The sequence below is a fragment of the Anomaloglossus baeobatrachus genome, chromosome 7, assembly GCF_048569485.1.
Source record: "Anomaloglossus baeobatrachus isolate aAnoBae1 chromosome 7, aAnoBae1.hap1, whole genome shotgun sequence".
Classification (NCBI taxonomy): Eukaryota; Metazoa; Chordata; class Amphibia; order Anura; family Aromobatidae; genus Anomaloglossus; species Anomaloglossus baeobatrachus.
Genome location: NC_134359.1, coordinates 123,311,729 through 123,334,324, shown reverse-complemented (window position 1 = coordinate 123,334,324; position 22,596 = coordinate 123,311,729). Strand labels below are relative to the sequence as shown.

Genomic DNA, 22,596 nt, shown 5'->3' with positions numbered 1-22,596 from the left:
TGCAGATTTCACAGGATTTAGTTTGAGGGGACTCTGTTTGTTTCCACAGTCTTTGTTCTATCAGTAATGTGGGAACCCCCTTTATTTCCAGTGACAACTGATGGACCTAAGTGGGGGCTGTTTTTTGTGACATAAGTTAAGGGCTTTATTGATAACATTTTGGTGTATATAACATATTTTGATCATTCTTGCCATAAGGCTAGGATCAAATTCTTGCATTCTGTGCTGAGCACTTTGTTCTCATGTAAATCCTACAAAAATGTGTTCAGACGAAACCCCGGACAGAACCTATCACTAACATTAGGCAGATAGAGACACTTTGACATCCATGTGGCATCTGTTCGAGCAAAATTGTTCATTAAAAAGACACCTAAAATGATGGGACACCTCCGGAACAAAGACCAAATGGAGTCCAAAGTGACTCCATCTGCCTCATTATAGGGAAGTGGTTTCATTGGGGATTTTGTATGAATTGCATTTTTGAGGATTTACATGGAAACAGCAACGTAAGTGCTCAGTGGAGAACACAGGATAAATGTGGATCGAGCCTTATCCCGATTTTTGGGAGGTTGAATGATGGAATAGACAGCAGTACAAGAATATTTCTTTTTTTGTGCATTTCACCATTTAGTGTTACTGATAAGACAGCTTTATTTTTTGTGTTGGTGTGATTACAGCTATATCAAGGTTCAATTTTGCTTTGAGCAATAAAGGGATGGTCCAAAGTCATTTTCCTCCTAAATTGCTATCTTTTTAGTGCCATAATGTACACTAATTCCTAAGATACTTCAATTAAAAATTCCCTACTGTTCCCTAATTACCCCATCTAATTGCTTTTCTATTTTTTTTTCCACTTCCTTTTTGATGAAGCTTCTTTTAGAATCCTAGTGCATGCTGGGATAATTGAAAGAAGCATAATAAAAGGGCAGGAATTATGGTCACTGCCTCAGCCTCTGCCCCCTCCCTGAGATAAAGCATCATCAGTGATGCTCATTACAGGGGCCGGGCTAGTCCCAGCGTGATGTGCACAATGACAGTTCACTCTGTTGCCGGATTCAGATCACTACCAATGAGCCAACAACTGAGCGCATTGTCAAAATACTTGGCATTCATAAACAAGCGCCACCCCTGCAAGTGATGTTCCTTGTCTCTGCTCGCTAGGTATTCTGACAACATGCTCTGTTGCTAGCTCACTACTGCTGAAATGAGCAACAGAGGTCATGCTGTCATTGTGCACATCACACTGTCCACATCACGCCGGGACTAGCTCAGCCACTGAAATGAGCGTCACTGATGACACTTCATTTCAGGAAGGTGCAGAGGCTGAGGCATTGTTGCAGGCACTGGGTTTCTCAAACAAAAGACAACCAATTGTGATGCAACCAGGTGATAATCAAAACTGAAAAGACCAAAGAAAAAATCCCTAAAAAATACTTTATTCAGATTGTTTAAAACCAGAAAAAATCCCCAAAACAAATAATAATGCATAGAGACGTGGATAAAGTGCTATAATGTGCAAAATGGGATTGGCCAAAGCCCTATTACTTTTCTTTCGTTAGGTTACAACCTAAATAGCGTAATGGCACTCCCACTCAGCGACGGCTCACCCTCATATCCCTATGCTGGTCCAAAGTAAATCTAGTCTGGGAATATGGGGGTGACAATCTGATATATAAATTAACAAATTATATGCACTTAATTATACTAATCAAGATGCAAAATCATCCCTAACTGTCAAGCGGGATATAACCCAAAAGGATGAAAAATTATCCAGACATCTTTGATATGATACTTACATATGCTGAGGGACTGAATCCATACCCCTGCATTTTGTGAATCATTTGGCAGGTGATATAGGGTTTTCACTGTCCGAGTTATTTTTTTACCCTTTTGGGTTATATCCCGTTTGACAGTTAGGGATGCATTTGCATCTTGACTAGGATAATTAAGTGTGTATAATTTGTTAATTTATATATCGGATTGTTACCCCATATTCCCAGACTAGCTGCACTTTGGACCAGCATAGGGATATAAGGGTGAGCTGTCGTTGAGTGGGGGCGCCACTACACTATTTATGGTACTAACCTCCACGGTAAAGAAGGGAAAGTGATAGGGCTTTGGCCAATCCCATTCCTTACAATATAGCACTTCATCCACGTCTCTATGTATCATTATGTATTTTGGTGAATTTTTCTTGTTTTAAACAATCTGCGTAAAGTATTTTTTAGGGGGTTTTCTTTGGTCTTTTCACTTTTGATTCTCAAATGAAGCCTAATCAAAAAAGGAAGTGAAAAAAATATATAGAAAAGCAGTTGTTGTTAAGGAAAGGTAGGGAATTTTTAATTCAAGTATATTAGAAAATAGTTTAGATTGTGGCACAAATAGATAGGGACTTAGGAAGAAAATTGAACTTTTTCTAATGCTGCATTCTAGGTGAATTAATTTTATTTTAGTTATTAGTTAACATTTGTTCCTCCATTTCTACTATTATTATTTTTCCAAATGAAACTAGCTTAGTCAATATTATTTATTGTATAACATATACAGTATGTGTATATTGTGCACCATATACTGAACAATAATATAACTGCAACACTTTTGCTTTTGCACTCAGTTTTCAGGAGCTGAACTACGGTCTAAGACTTTTTCTATGTACAAAAGGCCTTTTTCTCTGAAATATTGTTCCCAAATTTGTTTAACACTAGAAGTCCCAGAAATTTCGAGCTCCCCCCTGAAGTCCCGAAAGAGGGTCAAATGACCCTTAAGGTACCGTCACACATAACGAGATCGCTAGCGAGATCGCTGCTGAGTCACGGTTTCTGTGACGCAGTAGCGATTTCATTAGCAATCTCGTGTGACATCTACCAGCGATCAGGCCCCTGCTGTGAGATCTCTAGTCGTTGCAGAATGGTCCAGGCCATTTTCTTCAAAGGCGATGTCCTGCTGTGCAGAACACATCGCTGTGTTTGACACTGTGTGACAGAGTCATAGTGACTGCTGAGATCGTTATTAGAGATGAGCGAACCGGTCACGGTTCGGCTCGAGGTCGGTTCGCCGAACGGAGCTCCCGTTCGAGTTTGGTTCGTCGAACGTTCGACGAACCGAACTCGAACTACATAGCAAACAATGGCAGGCAATCACAAACACATAAAAACACCTAGAAAACACCCTCAAAGGTGTCCAAAAGGTGACAAACAACTCACAACACAACACAAACACATGGGAAAGTGACAAGGACAAATTCTCATGTGAAAACAAAACAGCGTTACGAGGAAAAAGAGGACGAGACACAGATATAGGCATGGCATGCCCTTCTAAAATCATGTAAAACATCGCAAGGTGACTCCAAGCGGAGTCTCCCTTTTTTCCAAAAATTGGGCCACACAGACACCCCTTCAGTGGCAGCACTTGTGCCCCAGTTGTACACTTCACAGCTAGATTTGCATCAAGCACATTAAAAAATACGCCATACTTAACCGTCCCCAGGATGACTCCGGGGTAGGTAGCAAAGTCTTTCCTGATCCCAGCTCTGTTCATCTTGGATCATTTTTAAAAACAATGTAAGTAAGGGTTACTCCAAGCGGAGTCTCCCTTTTTTCCAAAAATTGGGCCACACTGACACCCCATCAGTGGCAGCACTTGTGCCCTAGTTGTACACTTCACAGCTAGATTTGAATCAAGCACATTCAAAAATACGCCATACTTAACCGTCCCCAGGATGACACCGGGGTAGGTAGCAAACTCTTTCCTGATCCCAGCTCAGTTCATCTTGGATCATTTTTAAAAAACACAGCAAGCAAGGGTTACTCCAAGCGGAGTCTCCCTTTTTTGCCAAAAATTGTGCCCCACACACACCCACCCCTTCATTGGCAGCACTTGTGCCCTAGTTGTACACTTCACAGCTAGATTTGCATCAAGCACATTCAAAAATACGCCATACTTAACCGTCCCCAGGATGACACCGGGGTAGGTAGCAAAGTCTTTCCTGATCCCAGCTGTATGCATCTTGGATCATTTTTTAAAACTATGTAAGCAAGGGTTACTCCAAGCGGAGTGTCCTTTTTTCCAAAAATTGTGCCCCACACACACCCACCCATTCAGTGGCAGCACTTGTGCCCTAGTTGTACACTTCACAGCTAGATTTGCATCAAGCACATTCAAAAATACGCCATACTTAACCATCCCCAGGATGACACCGGGGTAGGTGGCAAAGTCTTTCCTGACCCCAGCTCTGTTCATCTTGGATCATTTTTAAAAAACACAGCAAGCAAGGGTTACTCCAAGCGGAGTCTCCCTTTTTTTCCAAAAATTGTGCCCCACACACTCCCACCCATTCAGTGGCAGCACTTGTGCTCTAGTTGTACACTTCACAGCTAGATTTGCATCAAGCACATTCAAAAATACGCCATACTTAACCGTCCCCAGGATGACACCGGGGTAGGTAGCAAAGTCTTTCCTGATCCCAGCTGTATGCATCTTGGATCATTTTTTAAAACTATGTAAGCAAGGGTTACTCCAAGCGGAGTGTCCCTTTTTCCAAAAATTGTGCCCCACACACACCCACCCATTCAGTGGCAGCACTTGTGCCCTAGTTGTACACGTCACAGCTAGATTTGCATCAAGCACATTCAAAATCCACAAGCATTTACTCTCCCCAGGATGACACAGGGGTTGTAAATTCCTCGTGGATCCATGACTTGTTCATTTTGATGAACGTTAGTCTGTCCACATTGTCACTGGACAGACGCGTGCGGTTATCTGTCAGCACACACCCAGCAGCACTGAAGACACGTTCAGAGACAACGCTGGCAGCTGGACACGACAAAATCTCCAAGGCGTAACTGGAGAGCTCTGGACATTTTTCTAGATTTGAAGCCCAAAATGAGCAAGGCTCCATTTGCAAAGTCATGGCATCAATGTTCATTTGGAGATACTCCTGTATCATCCTCTCCAGCCGTTGACTATGTGTCAGACTTGTTGTCTCTGGTGGCCTTGCAAAGGAGGGTCTAAAAAAATTATGAAAAGATTCCATAAAATTGCTGTTACCAGCACCAGATACAGTCCTACTGGTACGGGTAGACTGTTGAAGATGAAGAGACCGTCCCATGTTTGTCAAGTTACAACTGTGAGATTCACTCCCTGCACCTGCACGGTTGTTTGGTGGAAAAGCCGAGCTAAGATCGAGTAACAGCTTCTGCTGATACTCCTGCATACGTGCGTCCCTTTCTATGGCTGGAATTATGTCACAAAATTTGGACTTGTACCGGGGATCTAATAGTGTGGCAAGCCAGTAGTCATCATCACTTCTAATTTTGACAATACGAGGGTCATGTAGGAGGTAGTGCAACAAGAAGGCACTCATGTGTCTTGCTCAGCCATGCGGACCAAGTCCACGCTGTCTTTGTGGCATAGAGGTGCTACCCGTTCTTTCTTCCTCTGACATCTCCCCCCAACCTCTTTCAACTGAAATTTGACCAAGGTCTCCCTCATCCGCTGAGTCTTCCATGTCCATGGATAGTTCGTCCTCCATTTCTTCATGTTCTCCTGCACCTTCCTCAACATTTCGCCTGCTACTATGCGCCCTTTCATAGTTTTTCATAGTTTTTTTTTTTTTTAAGGTTGAAGGGAGACTCTAAGTCCATCTAGTTCAACCCGTAGCCTAACATGTTGATCCAGAGGAAGGCAAAAAAACCCCAATGTGTCAAATAAGCTCCAATAGGGAAAAAAATTCCTTCCTGACTCCACATACGGCAATCAGACTAGTTCCCTGGATCAACACCCTGTCATAAAATCTAATATACATAACTGGTAATATTATATTTTTCAAGAAATGCGTTCAGGCTCTGCTTAAATTTTACTAGTGAATCCCTCATTACAACATCATACGGCAGAGAGCTCCATAGTCTCACTGCTCGTACAGTAAAGAATCCTCATCTGTGATTATGATTAAACATTCTTTCCTCAAGACGTAGCGGATGCCCCCGTGTTCCAGTCGCAGGCCTAGGTGTAAAGAGATCTTTGGAAAGGTCTCTGTACTGTCCCCTCATATATTTATACATTGTGATTAGATCCCCCTAAGCCTTTGTTTTTCCTAACTAACCCCAAGTTTAATAACCTGTCTTGGTATTGCAGCACCCCCCATTCCTCTAATAATCTAGGTCGCTCTTCTATCTACCTGTAAGATTATGCTATTTATCCTTGTTGATCCCTGTCCCCCATGGTCCCATGCCTGCCGCGTTAGTGATGATGAACGTCTGGACCTTGGTGATGTTGTTGTCCCTTGCGCATATGAATCCTCCTGTAGTTCCTCCCCTTCCTGTTGTCCCACCCCCTGACTCCGAATAGTGTTTAGCGTGTGCTCCAGCATGTAAATGACTGGAATTGTCATGCTGATAATGGCATTGTCAGCGCTAAACATATTCGTCGCCATGTCGAAACTGTGCAGAAGGGTGCATAGGTCCTTGATCTGAGACCACTCCATCAGGGTGATCTGCCCCACCTCTGCATCTCGTTGGCCCAGGCTATATGTCATGACGTATTGCACCAGGGCTCGGCGGTGCTGCCACAGTCGCTGTAACATGTGGAGAGTCGAATTCATGCAAGTCACTCAGCTGCGGCGGTTGAACGGCGGAAGTGAGCAGACAGTTTTCGTGCCCTGTGCAGAAGGCCATCTAGGCCGGGATAGTGTGTTAAAAATTGCTGGAAAACAAGGTTCAACACGTGAGCCATACAAGGCACGTGTGTCACCTTGCCCAGGCGAAGGGCCGCACCCAGGTTTGCAGCATTGTCGCACACGGCCTTACCAGGCTGCAGGTTGAGTGGAGACAACCATTTATTAAACTCGGACCGCAGAGCTGACCACAACTCCTCAGCTGTGTGATTCCTATTACCAAGACATGTCAAGCTAAAGACCGCCTGATGCCGTTGCGCTCTGCTGCCAGCATAGTAATGAAGGGTGCGTGATTCCTTCTGCGCAGTGAGAACGCTGGTGGCCTGACCAGGCAGGCTTGGGGCGGAGGTGGAGGACCCAGATGAGGTGGAGGAGGCAGAAGCAGTGGCGGAACTTGGACAGACAGGATTGACACACAAGTCGTGGGGACGGCAAGACTTGTGCAGCAGACCCTTCACCATCTATCACCATAGTTACCCAGTGCCCAATCAGCGACATGTAACGTCCCTGTCCATGCTTACTGGTCTAAGTACGGTGGTGAAATGCACCCGTTCACACACAGAGTTTCTCAAGGAAGCGGTGATGTTGTGTGCGACATGCTGGTGTAGCGCGGGCACACCTTTCTTAGAGAAGTAGTGGCGACTAGGCATCTGGTACTGGGGCACAGCGACAGACATAAGGTCTCTAAAATCCTGTGTGTCCACTGGGCGGAAAGGCAGCATTTCGGTAGCCAAGAGCTTACAGAGGGATAGAGTCAACCTCTTAGCTTTGTCATGGGTCGCAGGAAATGGCCTTTTATTTGACCATATCTGAGGGACAGAGATCTGGCTGCTGTGTGTAGACGGTGTTGAGTAGGGTGTCCCTGGAAAAATGCAGGTTTGTGAGAAAAGTGCAGGCGGAGACATGATGTTGCCTTCATCCAACGTTGGTGCTATCGATGTCTGAGAGAGCTGTACACACTCACTTGTTTCCCCTTCCAAACCAATTGACGACCTACCAAGCAAACTGCCTGTTGCGGTTACAGTGGTGGAAGTTGTGCGTGCAAAACCAGGTGTGACAGCTGTCCCCACAGTCCTAGAAGATGAAGAGCACGCGGATGCACTGGAAGGGGCAGGCCGTGGATGGTTCGCTCCGCTAGGCCGCATTGCAGCACGGTGAACTTCCCACTGGGACCTATGATATTTATTCATGTGACGATTCATGGAAGAAGTTGTCAAACTGCTGAGGTTTTGACCTCTACTAACAGAATCACGACAAATTTTACACATCACATAATTTGGGCGATCTTTTTCTATGTCAAAAAAGGACCAGGCTAGGCAAGGCTTATAGGGCATGCGACCTGCTGAGCCCCCCCGACTAGTGCTCAGAGGGCTGATGATGCAGTTGTAGACGTGCTACCAGTGCTCCGACTCTGTCCAGGAAGGCGCAAGGTAACTTCATCGTCGGTTGCATCCTCCTCCACCAACTCTGTTGACCTCCTCGAGTGCCTGACTGGGGATTGACAGTAGGTGGGATCTAGAACTTCATCAATTGTTGTGTTTGCACTCCCCTCCCCCTCAGACCGAGGCTCTTCTTGCCCTGACTGAATATTTAAGTTGTCATCCCAATCTGGTATCTGCGTCTCATCGTCATCAGTATGTTCCTCATTGTCTATAACCACAGGTGTTACAGTTTGTGACAAAGGGTCAACATTATGCTCAGAAACTTGGCCCTCATGGCCTGAATCAGAGTCACAAAGGTTCTTGGCATCACTGCAGACCATTTCCTGGTCTGTACTCACTGTAGCTTGGGAGCAGACCTCTGATTCCCAGGCTATAGTGTGACTGAACAGCTCTGCAGACTCAGTTATCTAGGTTCCACCATACTGTGCAGGGCTGATGGAGACTTCAGAGCTGGGAGAAAGCAAGGTTGATTGGGATGACAACTCAGAGGACTGGTGTTTTTTGGATGTGGTACTTGAGGTGGCTGAGAGGGCACTTGTTGGACCACTTGAGATCCATTCAAGCATTTTCATTTTTTGGCCATCATCTACCTTTGTTCCTGTTGTTCGTGTCCGTAAAAAAGGGAGCACATCGGATTGTCCACGGTAAGTAGTAGACATCTTACTTTTGCTGGTAGATGGTCTATCTTCAGCAGATGATAATGGAGCTTTGCCACCTTCCCCACGGACAAACCCTTTTTTTCCTTTTCCACCACGCCTCTTCCCCTTTCCACCAGCATCTGTCATTTTGCCACTCATGTTGATTGCGACAAGATTGTGCACTGAAAATGTGGTAGTAAAAATTGAGAGGTGGTGTAGATTGCAGCGGTGGTCTAGCTTTAGTAACAGCAGAATAATAAAGAATAAATATCCCTGACAATGCAACTACGGCCCTTAAACTGGCAGCATAAATTGCTAGTATAATGGCTTAGTTATAATGAGTTTGAGTGTGCAATGCAGGCAGACGTGCTGCAAATATCTTTGCACTACTGGGACTATACAGAAGTCCAATAGCCACGTTTAGGATGCCACTAAGTTCACTCAGTGTTTGCTAGTATAATGGCTTAGTTATAATGAGTATGAGTGTGAAATGCAGGCAGAGGTGCTGCAAATATCTGTGCACTACTGGGACTATACAGAAGTCCAATAGCCACGTTTAGGATGCCACTAAGTTCACTCAGTGTTTGCTAGTATAATGGCTTAGTTATAATGAGTTTGAGTGTGCAATGCAGCCAGACGTGCTGCAAATATCTTTGCACTACTTGGACTATACAGAAGTCCAATAGCCACGTTTAGGATGCCACTAAGTTCACTCAGTGTTTGCTAGTATAATGGCTTAGTTATAATGAGTTTGAGTGTGCAATGCAGCCAGACGTGCTGAAAATATCTTTTCACTACTGGGACTATACAGAAGTCCAATAGCCACGTTAAGGATGCCACTAAGTTCACTCAGTGTTTTCTAGTATAATGGCTTAGTTATAATGAGTATGAGTGTGAAATGCAGGCAGACGTGCTGCAAATATCTGTGCACTACTGGGACTATACAGAAGTCCAATAGCCACGTTTAGGATGCCACTAAGTTCACTCAGTGTTTGCTAGTATAATGGCTTAGTAACAATGAGTTGGAGTGTGCAAAGGGCAGGAGGGTACAGTGGCAGGGTTGTGGGTCTCTGGGTAGAGGAAAGGAAGCCTGCCTTTCTATCCCTCCTAATGGGGAAATGCAGCGAGGAAATCCCTGACCTTAGCTACACAGACGCTGTCATCTTGTGTAGCTGTTAAACTCTGTTTTCAGGACCTGTCACCTATGGCTTTGACCCTGCCGGTATAAGCCCTTAAAAGGACTGATAGAAAGTGCTATCCCTATGCTGTCCAGCGCTGTGTATGGAGCGTATACAGCTGTATCGACGATAGGAGCTGCGCCAGTGATGTCTGACACCAAGGACGCAGAAGAGATAATGGCGTCCGGACGGGCAGATACTCGTTTTTATAATGCAGGGACATGTGACATGGACATCCTATCACACATGCCATTGCTTCTCTGGCTAAAAGTCCACTTAGCTGTGTGTGTGTCTGGGATTGGCTGACATGCTGGCCCTCCCCACTACACGCGCGCGCTTAGGGAAGGAAGACAAGGAAAAAAAAAAAAATGGTGATCGCCATTATCCAAACAGCAGTGATCTGAATGCGCTGTTCCCGCACACTATACACTGAAATGTCATAATAGTGTGAGTCACAGAGTGACTTACACTATTACAGCGGAAAGCCAGCTAGGAATTAGCTGTTTTTTTTGCTGCTAGAACCGTTCTCAAACGTATCTAGAACTATCGAGCTTTTGCAAAAAAGCTCGAGTTCTAGTTCGATCTAGAACAGCCCCCAAAATCACTCGAGCCGCGAACTGGAGAACCACGAACCGCGAACCGCGCTCAACTCTAATCGTTATACAGGTCGCTACTGCGACCTGTATCGTTCCTGCATCATTGGTAAGGTATGACTGTGTGACATCTCCCCAGTGACCTCCCAGCGACTTACCAGCGATCCCTATCAAGTCGCATCATTTTCGGGATCGCTGGTAAGTCGTTGTGTGTGACTGAGCCTTTAGTCCAAACTGACAACTCTGATGGCTCCAATTAGCATCCTTTCATTTGTAAATGTGGCCATTGCCTGAGGAATCTGCAGGGGGCAATTGTGTTGATCCACCTCAACAAAGGTCTTGTAAGAGAGTGTAAACAAAAGAATTTCATTCGACTGGTCTCTGGGTTCCAAAGGTAGAAATGTTAAATGACCCCTCTCTGGGAGTTCTAGTGTTAAATCTGTGTTAGTGATCACTTCCCCTTTGCTGAATTAACCTCATAACGACGGCCGTACGACTTAAAGCGGCGGCAAAACAGGGTACTTATTCTGTTCCGCCGCTTTAAAGCGGCGGCCCGAAAAAGCCCTGTAGCGCCCCCCAGCGACCGAAAATCTCAGGGGTTTCAGCTACCGGGGGTAGCTGAGACCCCCCAGATTATGAATCGGGGTTTTTTTTTTTGGACCCCGACCATGTGATCGCCGGTATACACCGTATACCGACGAACACATGAAAAAAAAAGAAATGGCCGGTAAAACTGATTTCTTTTTCATCTGACATGATCAAACATGTCAGATGAGAAAGAAATCTAAACCCCTAGTGCCCCCAAAGCCCCCGGTACCGGAGAGTCCCCCCACCCCCACCCCTACCCCCACGGACATCCAAAATGGCGCCGAAGCGCACAGAAAACTGCAGCCGCCGCCGGCTCTGCAGTCATTTCCCTCCGATCTGAAATGATCAAACATTTCAGATCGGAGGGAAATGTCCTCCCCCTGACCCCCCCTCCGGTACACCGGAGATCTCTGGTCCCCGGAGCCCCCTCCGGTCTCATGAGCCGCCTCCCCCCTCCGTAGCGTGGAAGATGGCGGCGCCGCGCGGCCGCATTCATTCTGCTCTTTCTGCCGCATGTGACACGTCACATGCGACAGAAAGGTGCCCCCAAGTCCCCAGGTCCCGCTAGGTCACCCCCCGTCACCCCCCGTCACCCCCCCCCCAGCCCCAGCCCCCGGTCATACGTTACCTGTCTGGTGATCCGTCCCGTGATCACGCCGCCTCCTTCTTCAATGCTGGCGGCGCATGCGCAGACAGCGGCTGTCAGCTGGATCCCTGGGACGATGACGCCGCTGCTGCACAGGCTCTCCACTGTGGACCGGGGGAGAGTGAGTGCAGTAATCAGCAGTCTCTCCATGTGAGGAGTGTGGTCCTCACATGGAGAGACTGCTGTTCCAGAAAATGGGGGGTACGTTCTGTGAGCGTGCCCCTCATATTCTGGAATGAGGTTACTGCAGGTCACTCTGCCCTAAGTTGGACCGGGGCAGTGTGAGTGCAGTAATTCTCAGATTACTGCACCCACACTGCTCATGGAGAGCTTGCTCTTCCAGAAAATGGGGGATACGTTCCCTGAACGTGCCCCCCATATTCTAGAAGATCCAGAGTCGGCGTGGGACGTCCAAAATGGATTACAGCGACCGGAATTTCTTTATTTTCAATAAATTGGTAAAAGAGGAATGTTTCGGGGAGTGTTTTTTCAAATAAATTTTTTTTTTGTCTTTATTTTTTTCTATTACTTACTGGGTTAGTGATGTCGGGTATCTGTTCAGATGCCGTGACATCACTAACCCCAGGGCTTGATGCCAGGTGACATTACAGCTGGTATCAACCCCATATATTACCCCGTCTGCCACCGCACCAGGGCGCGGGATGAGCTGGGGCGAAGCGCCAGGATTGGCGCATCTAATGGATGCGCCACTTCTGGGGCGGCTGCGGCCTGCTATTTTTAGGCTGGGAAGAGTCCAATAACCATGGCTCTTCCCCCCCTGAGAATACCAGACCCCAGCTGTCCGCTTCACCTTGGCTGGTGATCTAATTTGGGGGGGACCCCACGTTTTTTTTTTTTTAAAAAAACGCCTGGGGAGCCCTCCAAATTGATCACCAGACAAGGTGAAGCTGTAAGCTGTGGTTTGCAGGCTACAGCTGTCTGCTTTACCCTAGCTGGCTATCAAAAATAGGGGGGACCCCACGTCGTTTATTTTAATTATTAATTTTTTGGGGGGCTAAATACAAGGCTAGGCACCCTTTAGTGCCACATGAAAGGCACTAAAGGGCGCCAGCTTAGAATATGCAGGGGGTGGGACGTTATATATGTTTGACATGTATCCATTCATCCATTGTAGCATTTTAGGCTGTGCGCCCATAATCGGGATTTGCAGCGTTTTGGGCGCAGAGTGTGTCCATAGTGTGTCCCTGTGTCCATAGCGCTGCATTGTGCAGTAGAAGCACAGTGGAAGGATTTTTAGAAATCCCATGCCCAATGTGCTTGCCCAATGTGCTTCTTTTCTCCGCAGCATAAACCGACCTGTGGCGCAGCTTCCCGAGCCTCAGCATGTCAATTTATGCTGCGGCGACAAGAGTGTTCTCTGCAGGTAGCATAGAGCTCCACAGCGGCCTGAACCCAAATCGTGGGCATGGGCAGCTGCGTTCTCCCGTGGACAACACTCACATCTCTACAGGAGGCTGACACTGTGTACTAGACGCCGTGTCGCTGGATCATGGCCACATAGCCTAAAAGTGAGACATTTGTTGCTACAGCAACATTTTTGTGAAGTACCTGTGGATTCAAAATGCTTACTATACTCCTGAATAAAATCCAGTTTCCAAAATGGGGTCACTTGTGGGGGGTTTCTAATGTATAGGTACCCAAGGGGCCCTGCAAATGTGACATGGTGCCCGCAATTTATTTCAACTTTTCCAGAATTCAAATGGTGCTCCTTCCATTCCAAGCCCTCCCATTTATCCAAACAGAGGTTTTTGGCCACATGTGGGGTATCCCTGTGCTCATAAGACAATGGATAACAACCTGTGGGGTCCACGTTTTGTTGTTGCCTCTTGAAAAAGTGAGAAATTTGATGCTGAAGCAACATTTTTGTGAAAAAAATGAAAATTTTCAATATGGCAATCTAAGCTTATCAAATTCTGTGAAGTATTCGTGGATTCAAACTGCTCACTATACACCTAGATAAAAGCCTTGAGGTGTCTTGTTTCCAGAATGGAGTCACTTGTGGGGGACCGCCACTGTTTAGGCACCTCAGGGGCTCTCCAAATGCAACCTGGCGTCCGCTATTGATTCCAGCCAATTTTCCAGTCAAATGGCACTCCTTCCCTTCCGAGCCCTGCTGTGCGCCCAAACAGTTGATTTCCACCACATATAAGGTATCGCCAAACTCAGGAGAAATTGCACAATAAATGTTATGCTGAATTTTTTCCTTTTACTCTTGTAAAAAAAAAAGCTACCTGGTTGAAATAACAATTTTGTGGAAATTTTTTTTTTTTTTTTTTCATGGCTCAACGTTATAAAATTCTGTGAAGCACCTGGGGGTTCAGGGTACTCACCAAACATCTAGATAAATTCCTTGAGGGGCCTAGTTTCCAAAATGGGGTCACTTGTGTGGGGTTTCTGCTGTTTAGGTACCTTAGGGGTCCTCCAAATGTGACATGGTGCCCGCAATCTTTTTCAGCCAAATTTCCTTTCCAAAAGTCAAATATTGCTCCTTTCGTTCCAAGCCCTCCCATTTGTCCAAACAAAGGTTTCAGACCACATGTGAGGTATCACCGCGCTCATAAAAAAGTGGTTAACAAACTTTGAGGTCAAATTTTTGGAATTACCTCTTGAAAAAGTGAGAAAATTGATGCTAAAGCAACATTTTTGAGAAAATTATTAAAATTTTCAATATGACAACGTAACGTTAACAAAATCTGTGAAGTACCTGTGGATCCAAAATGCTCACTATACCCCTAGATAGAAGCCTTGAGGGGTCTAGTTTCTAAAATGGTGTCACTTGTGAGGGGTTTCTTCTGTTTAGGTACCTTAGCGGACCTGTAAATGCAACATGGTGCCCGCAATCTATTTCAGCCAAATTTGCTTTCCAAAATTCAAATATTGCTCCTTCTGTTCCGAGCCCTCCCATTTGTCCAAACAGAGGTTTCTGACCACATATGGGGTATCGGCGCACTCATAATAAAGTGGGGAACAAGTTTTGGGGTCCATTTTGTTGTGCTATTTCTTCTAAAAGTGAATAAATTTGGGTTAGAGCAACATTTTTAGGTAAAATTTAATTTTTGCTTTTTTTCATTCCACATTGCTTTTGTTCATGTGAAGCACCTGAAGGGTTAATAAACTTCTTGAATGTGGTTTTGAGTACTTTGGGGGGTGCAGTTTTTAGAATGGTGTCACTTTTGGGTATTTTCTGTCATCTAGGCCTATTGAAGTCACTTCAAATGTGATGTGGTCCCTAAAAAAATGGTTTTGTAAATTTTGATGTAAAAATGAGAAATCGCTGATAAACTTTGAACCCCTCTAACTTCCTAACAAAAAAAAATTTTGTTTCCAAAATTGTGCTGATGTAAAGTAGACATGTGGGAAATGTTATTTATTAACTATTTTGTGTCACAGAAATCTCTGGTTTAACGATATAAAAATTCAAAAGTTGAAAATTGCTAAATTTTCAAAATTTTTGCCAATATTCATTTTTTTTCATAAATAAACGCAAAAATTATTGTCCTAAATTTGGTACTAACATGAAGTCCAATATGTTACGAAAAAACAATCTCAGAATCACCGGGATCCGTTGAAGCGTTCCAGAGTTATAATCTCATGAAGTGACACTGGTCAGAATTGCAAAATTTGGTCTGGTCATTAAGGTGAAAATTAGCTCCGTCACTAAAGGGTTAATTTATTCACCTCACAGATGTGTCAAATCAAGATGCTGATCAGACAGTCTGATTATTGCACAGCGGTGCCTTCGGCTGGCCACAATAAAAGACTACTCTAAAATGTGCAGTTTCACATTTTTAGGGGAATTTTTGAGGGTCAGAAAACCATTCAGTTGCTGGTATGACCACCATTTGCCAGTCTACCATCTAACCTGTACAGTGCAAACTGAGATTCATCCAGAAAAAGATCACCACTCCAATGTGGCAGACGCCATATAATGTAAGCTTTTGTCCACTAAAGTCAATTACAAAAATAAAAGCAGTAAGGAGCGGACCCTGCTGAGGATGACAAGCAGCCGAGGAGCCTCCTTGAAACAGTTTCTGACAGTTGTAGAGAATTTCATTAGTTATGCAAGCCAATTGTTACATCAGCTGTCCGGGTAGCTGGTCTCAAATGATCTGGGAGGTGAAGATGCCGGGTGTTGAGGTACTGGGCTGGTGTGGCTACACATGGTCTGCGGTTGTGAGGCTTGTTAGATGTAGTGCCAATTTCACTGAAACACCTTTGGAGATTACTTATGGTAGAGAAATGAACATTCACTTCACGGGCAAAAGCTTTGGTGGACATTCCTGCAGTCAGCAGCCAATTGTACGCTCCCTCAAGACTGGTGACAACTGTGGCATTGTGCTGTGTGATAAAACTGCACATATTAGAGTGGCCTTTTATTGTGGCTAGCCTAAGGCACAACTGTGAAATAATCTAATTAGCATATTGAAATGCCACACTTGTGAGGGGGATGGATTATCTCGGTAAAGGAGAAGAGCTCACTAACACAGACTTAGACAAATTTGTGAACATTTGAGAGAAAAAGGCAATTTGTGTACATAGAAAAAGTTTTAGATCTTTGAATTCAACTCATGAAAATTGTGAGCATAAACAAAAGTGTTATGCTGTATTTTTGTTCAATATATATAAGACCATTCTATTTTTACATTAATTTCCATTCCTTGGTTTTATACATAGCTTCTGCACATAAGGATAATAATCACCCAGGACACAAATAAGCATGGGGAAGAACAAGTAAATATTGGTGCTTAAGAATTTTTTTTGCATGTGCATAGACCCATACATTATGTATGATAGAAACAGACTAATCCAGATGGAAATTAGTTATTTTTAGAATATTAAGGATCAGGGTAGCAGAAATCACAAATTTACGTGCCCATATACAGATCACAGATAGGAGCAGTAGCAGCCCACTAGGTTACTGTTGTCAATTATCTGTAAACATGAACATGCTGAGACGTCACAGGTACCTGCTTTGCATGAGGTTAGCAGCGCCTTTTGGCACATAGAATCCCACGTGACTTCATAATTTTAAGCTTGGCACTTCTTAAGGTCAGCAAATCTCCAATCTCTCCGTAAAATTCAAACCTATCTCTTTTATCAGATCTTAGTTATAAACTCATAGAAATAACTAAGTTTTTAGTAAAAGAACCAATTTTTCAAAATCTTGCCCAAGTCAGATTGAGTTAGTAAGAGCTGTATAAATGCTCTATGTTCTCAGTGTACATGACTATCTACGAGGCAGAAGTACTCCAGCTGAATACAAATAAATATTGTTTCAATTTGAAAACTGTGAAAAGTAGATAATCTCTTATATGACAAAAAAAAAAATCAGTATTTAAGGGGTTATTCCCATTTCCAAGATCCTATCTTAATATACATACCAGAAGGTGGCCCGATTCTAACGCATCGGGTATTCTAGAATTTACGTATTGTGTAGTTAATGTATGATTTTTGTTATATATATAGATGTTGTTGTGTGTAGTTGCCAGTGTTTGTATAGGGCGCTGTAAATGTTCTGGGTGTTGTCTGGGTGTGGGGGTGTGTGAGAGTAGTGTTGTTTGTGTGTTGCGTTGTGTGTTGCATTGTTTGTGGAGCGCTGTGTGTCTGTAGCGTTGTGTGTGTGTGTGGTGGTGCTGTGTGTGTTGCGCGGTTTGTGTGATTGTGTGTGTGTGGGGTGCGTGTGTGTGTTTTGGGGGAGGTATGTTTTGTGCAATGTGTGTGTTGCACGGTATGTGCATATATTTGTGTGTGCCGCGGTGTTTGTGTGTTGTGTGTGTGCAGCATTGTCTGTGTGTGTGTGGGTGTCTGTGTAGGGCGGTGTTTGTGGTTCCCAGTGTGTGTGTGGTGTGTTGTGCGGTGCGTGTGTGGCAGTGTTTGTGAGTTTTGGGAGGAGGTGTGCACCCCCCCATCGTGGTCCACCCCCCATGCTGTACCCCCCATCGTGCTCCTTCCCCCATGCTGCGCATCCCCCATCGTGCTCCATCCCCCATGCTGCGCACCCCCATCGTGTTCCATCCCCCATGCTGCGCACCCCCATCGTGCTCCATCCCCCATGCTGCACACCCCCCATCGTGTTTCATCCCCCCATCCTGGGCACCCCCCATCGTCGTCCACTCCCCATGCTGCACCCCCCACCGTGCTCCATCCCCCATGCTGCACCCCCATCGTGCTCCATCCCCCATGCTGCACTCCCCATCGTGCTCCATCCCCCATGCTGCGCACCCCCCATCGTGCTCCATCCCGAATGCTGCGCACCCCCCATCGTGTTTCATCCCCCCATTCTGGGCACCCCCCATCATGGTCCACCCCCCATGCTGCCCCCCCATCGTGCTCCATCCCCCATGCTGCACTCCCCATCATGCTCCATCCCCCATGCTGCAAACCCCTCAGAGAGGAGTATAATAGGAGGATTATAATAGGAGGAGTATAATGGGAGGAGTAGTCCTGGGGAAAGAGGAGTATAATGGGAGGAGTTGTCCGGGGGGAGGTGTAAAGGTGCCCAACGTGTGGGGGGGCCTGGCCGAGCAGGCATAGTGTGAGGGGGGCGTGGCCGAGCTGGCATAGTGTGAGGGGGCGTGGCCAAGCGGGCATAGTGTGAGGGGGCATGGCCGAGCGGGCATAGTGTGAAGGGGGCGTGGCCTAGCGGGCATAGTGTGAGGGGGAGTGGCCTAGCGGGCATAGTGTGAGGGGGCATGGCCTAGCGGGCATCGTGTGAGGGGGCGTGGCCTAGCGGGCATTGTGTGAGAGGCGTAGCCTAGCGGGCATTGCGTGCGGGGGCGTGGCCTAGTGGGCATCATGTGCAGGGGGCGTGGCCTAGCGGGCATCGTGTGCGGGGGGTGGGCCTGGCCAAACGGTTAATCCATGCGGGGGGCGGGGCCAGGCTGAGCCGAGCGGCCAATCCATGTGGAGGGGCGGGGCCAGGCAGAGCCCAGCGGCCAATCCGACGGTTGTCACTGTAACGACACAATTTTGGAGCAAGACAGACAGAGAGACAGACAGAATAAGGCAATTATATATATAGATAGTAGGAATAATAAGAATAAGAATAATAATTGCAAATACCTCCAATTAGAAATGTAGTATAGTTCTTTTGATTCACTATGTTGCTTACCTCATATTCAAGGCATTGCAGGACCTTAGGTATCCATGGTTACAACCAAGCATATAGTCACAGTTATTTGCTAGTGGTCATAAACATCGATACCTAAGGTTGTGCAATGCCCTGAACATGAGGTAAGAAACATAGTGAATCAGAAGAACTATACTACATTTCTAATTGGAGGTATTTGCTAATATTCTTATTATTACACCTACTACATTTTGGGAGAGGATCGTGGAGACGGGAATGACCCTTTAAGTATGACCATAAAGTCCCTATTTTAACATTCATAGATAACACTCAAATGTTGGTGTTTCAGCATATGAATTTAGCGAGTATCGGATCCAGTTTGAGAACTCACTTGTATCTTGAGAAGCAATAATAACATCACTTTTAATCAAATGAGTATTTCATGCATAGATTCTTTGCTAATTGGTTCATTTCTCAGCTTAGAATGAGAAATACTCAGTTTTTGTTAAACCTACTTGTTACTCTAGAGATGTCAGAATCTCAAGATTAGATATTTATTTTACCATTCAAATATGGCCAGCTATTACAATTATTTGTGCCAGAAAATTAGTTATTTTATGCACTCTATATCTCAGGGAACCAATATTTCTTACTAATGTCACCACATCTATAGTTATAACACTTAAGGGGGCTTTACACGCAACGACATCGCTAATGAGATGTCGTTGGGGTCACGGAATTCGTGACGCACATCCGGCCTCATTAGCGATGTCGTTGCGTGTGAAACGTATGATTGACTGCTAACGATCAAAATTACTCACCTAATCGTTGATAGTTGACATATCGTTCTAATCCCAAATATCGTTGCTGTTGCAGGACGCAGGTTGTTCGTCGTTCCCGAGGCAGCACACATCGCTACGTGTGACACCCCAGGAACGAGGAACAACACCTTACCTGTGTCCTCCGACAACGAGGTGGGCGTCACTTTCTTTCGGCTGCTTCTCCCCCCCTCTGCTTCTATTAGACAACTGCCGTGTGACGTCGCTGTGATGCCGCACGAACCGCCCCCTTAGAAAGGAGGCGGTTTGCCGGCTACAGCGACGTCGCTAGGCAGGTAAGTACGTGTGACGGGTCCTAGCGATGTTGTGAGCCACGGGCAGCGATTTGCCCGTGACGCACAACCGATGAGGGCGGGTGATTTCACCAGCGACATCGCTAGTGATGTCGCTGCATTTAAAGCAGCCTAAGTTTTACCCTTTTGGTTGATAAAAAATGTGATTAAAATATTTCAATGAATATGTAACAAAGATTTTCTTAAGTCAATGGTCGAACCTGTTGAAATGTATAGCTAACAATTGTGGTGTTTCTCCTCACTATGAATTTTAACAATTAAAATAAACTTTTATAGTTATGTTGGTTTTGTACTTCTAGAGATTTGATGCCTATTTAGAAGGAATAAAAATAGCAATTAATGTAGCAAGAATAAAAATTTGGAGAATTTCCGAAATACCAAGAATTTGGGAAGTAGATATTAGAAATATCTCTTAAACTTAAGAAAATGCTAGAATATAGCTTAAAGACAATAACGTTTGCTGTTTTAAGGAAGTCTGAAACAGTGGCTCAACACCCTAAGTATCAACGGGGGTTTCCAGCATCTTGAAAAAAATTGGCTCCTCCAAATGAAATATATACAAAAGCCCAAATATATTTTTTTAAATCCTTCGCTGCTCCAGCTTTGTAAATCTAATGCACCCTCTCCAGCAATGATACATTTTATCAGCACGTAAACTCTGCAGCCAATCACTGGATGTAGTGGTCAGGTCAGCATGGTGGGCAGGTGACAGCTTCATCAAGTGTTGAGCTGGAGCAGACATGGGGCACTATAGCGTGACATCACTTCAAGAAGGTAAATGGCATCCAATGGTGGATCACTGGACTAGGTGCTCTAAAACTGGGGTAGAGGGTGTTAAAAAAAAAAGGCAAAGGGGCATTTTTGCTGTGTTGTAGTATTTCAGATGCGGCTGAGATTTACAAAGGATGAAAGAAAAAAGTAATGGATAACCCCTTTATGTCAATACCTAGATTACAAATATATACTGCTCAAAAAAATAAAGGGAACACTTAAACAAGGATTTTGTATTTTGGTGTTCCCATTATTTTTTTGAGCAGTATACTTACATCCTAATTATTTTACTTATGTTTTAAATAATTAGTAAAAACATTTTAAAGTGTAAAAACTCATCGAAGTCAAAAAAAACAAAAACAGAAAGACCCAGAAGAAAAAAAATCTTATGTTTGAAAAGCTATTTCCCTGAAGTAATAATTACATTTTATATTGGTGTTGTAGGTGTTAAGTAACTTAGATTCTTAACCTCAAGCATTGTAAATTGTTCAATATGTTTACTCAGGTTTTGATCTCATAAAACTACTTTCATCTTATAAGAATACTGTACATTTTGTTTAGTGAAACCAGTCCACTATATCTGTCAGGATAAGAAATATCTGAAACAAGGTAAATATTTCTGGGTATGAAAGAAAGACAATTTAGAGTATTTTCAATCCTAAAATCTAAGTAAATCTAGTATAAAAAGACTTTTCATTGAAAATATTCCTATTATTGTACATTCAGTGAGAGTAATCATGTCTTGTAGGTGAAATTAACAGAAGCATCTTGTAAATTGTAATATTCATCAACCAATGTGGAAACCAAACCCCAACTCTTCACTAATAACTGATAACCACAATTCTATACAAGAGCTTCAAAGATAGACAAGTGATATGAATCCTCTTAAAAGCATGGTATAGAGTGAAGACATAAATCACATATATACACCAAGTACTAAAAATACGAATAAAACTGAACCTCCACATATATGAAAATTTTATACAGTATCCAGTATATAGTAACAGTATATAGTAAAAAAATAAAATCGCTAGCATTGCTATGATGTCCTGGCAAAATATGGTCAAGTATCTAACATAAAAAAAATTATGCAACATAGGTTTTAGTTTATTTTTATAAGGTAGGATCATATAATAGCAGTGAGATATAAGGACGCTAATGCAGACTACGTGATGTGGAAGAATAGACTTACCTATACATTGTACCAGTATGATCAGAGCTACAGACCAGATATTTCCCAGAATCATGGTTGCATTAATGTTTGGTATATTCCTCCATACACCTGTGAAAACTATAAAAAGTGACCAGAGCAAATTGTTGTAATGTCACTGTTAAATTATCATTCATATAATGCTAGAGCTGCAGAAACAATGATCTAAGACTGGTAGAGAAGGAAAACATGTTTCACTATTGTCTTCAGACCCTTCAGTCACTCGAATACCTGTCTCTTTCATTTTTTCCTTAGCCTATCTCCGCCTCTTTCTAGACAACATTTTCATTCATTTCAGCAGGAAACCACAGTGATGATTTCACCATTTCTTTACATTGTATAAGCACAAATAGGATTTAGTCAAACAATTCAAAACAACACTATCCTTTTTCTTTTGTGCAAAAAACAAACTTTTTGATTAAAAAATCACATGTAGAAGAGATATTAATAAAAAAAAAAAATCAGAAAGGGATATTTTTTTTCTGCTCACCCCATCATAAAGGATACGACGAAAACAGTTCATATGGTGTTATAATAGATTGGCGGTATATGGCAACATATCCCAGTTAGCTGATGGATATTGGTTCCAAAGCTAGAGAAAAAGCAGAGTTACAGCTCTCGATTTGTAGGTAAAAAAA

General features: G+C 44.1%; 1 protein-coding gene across 1 annotated transcript in view; it reads right to left on the bottom strand.

Moving 5' to 3' along the window:
- The window catches only part of LOC142245983 (T-cell-specific surface glycoprotein CD28-like), a 204,329-nt gene extending 182,167 nt beyond the window's left edge, over positions 1-22,162 (bottom strand). Inside the window, exon 1 of the mRNA XM_075318993.1 lies at positions 21,941-22,162. Within this exon, the coding sequence (XP_075175108.1) occupies positions 21,941-21,995 (55 nt within the window). The 5' untranslated portion in view covers positions 21,996-22,162. The remainder of the gene's footprint in view (positions 1-21,940) is intronic.
- Between the last annotated feature and the right edge of the window lie 434 nt (positions 22,163-22,596).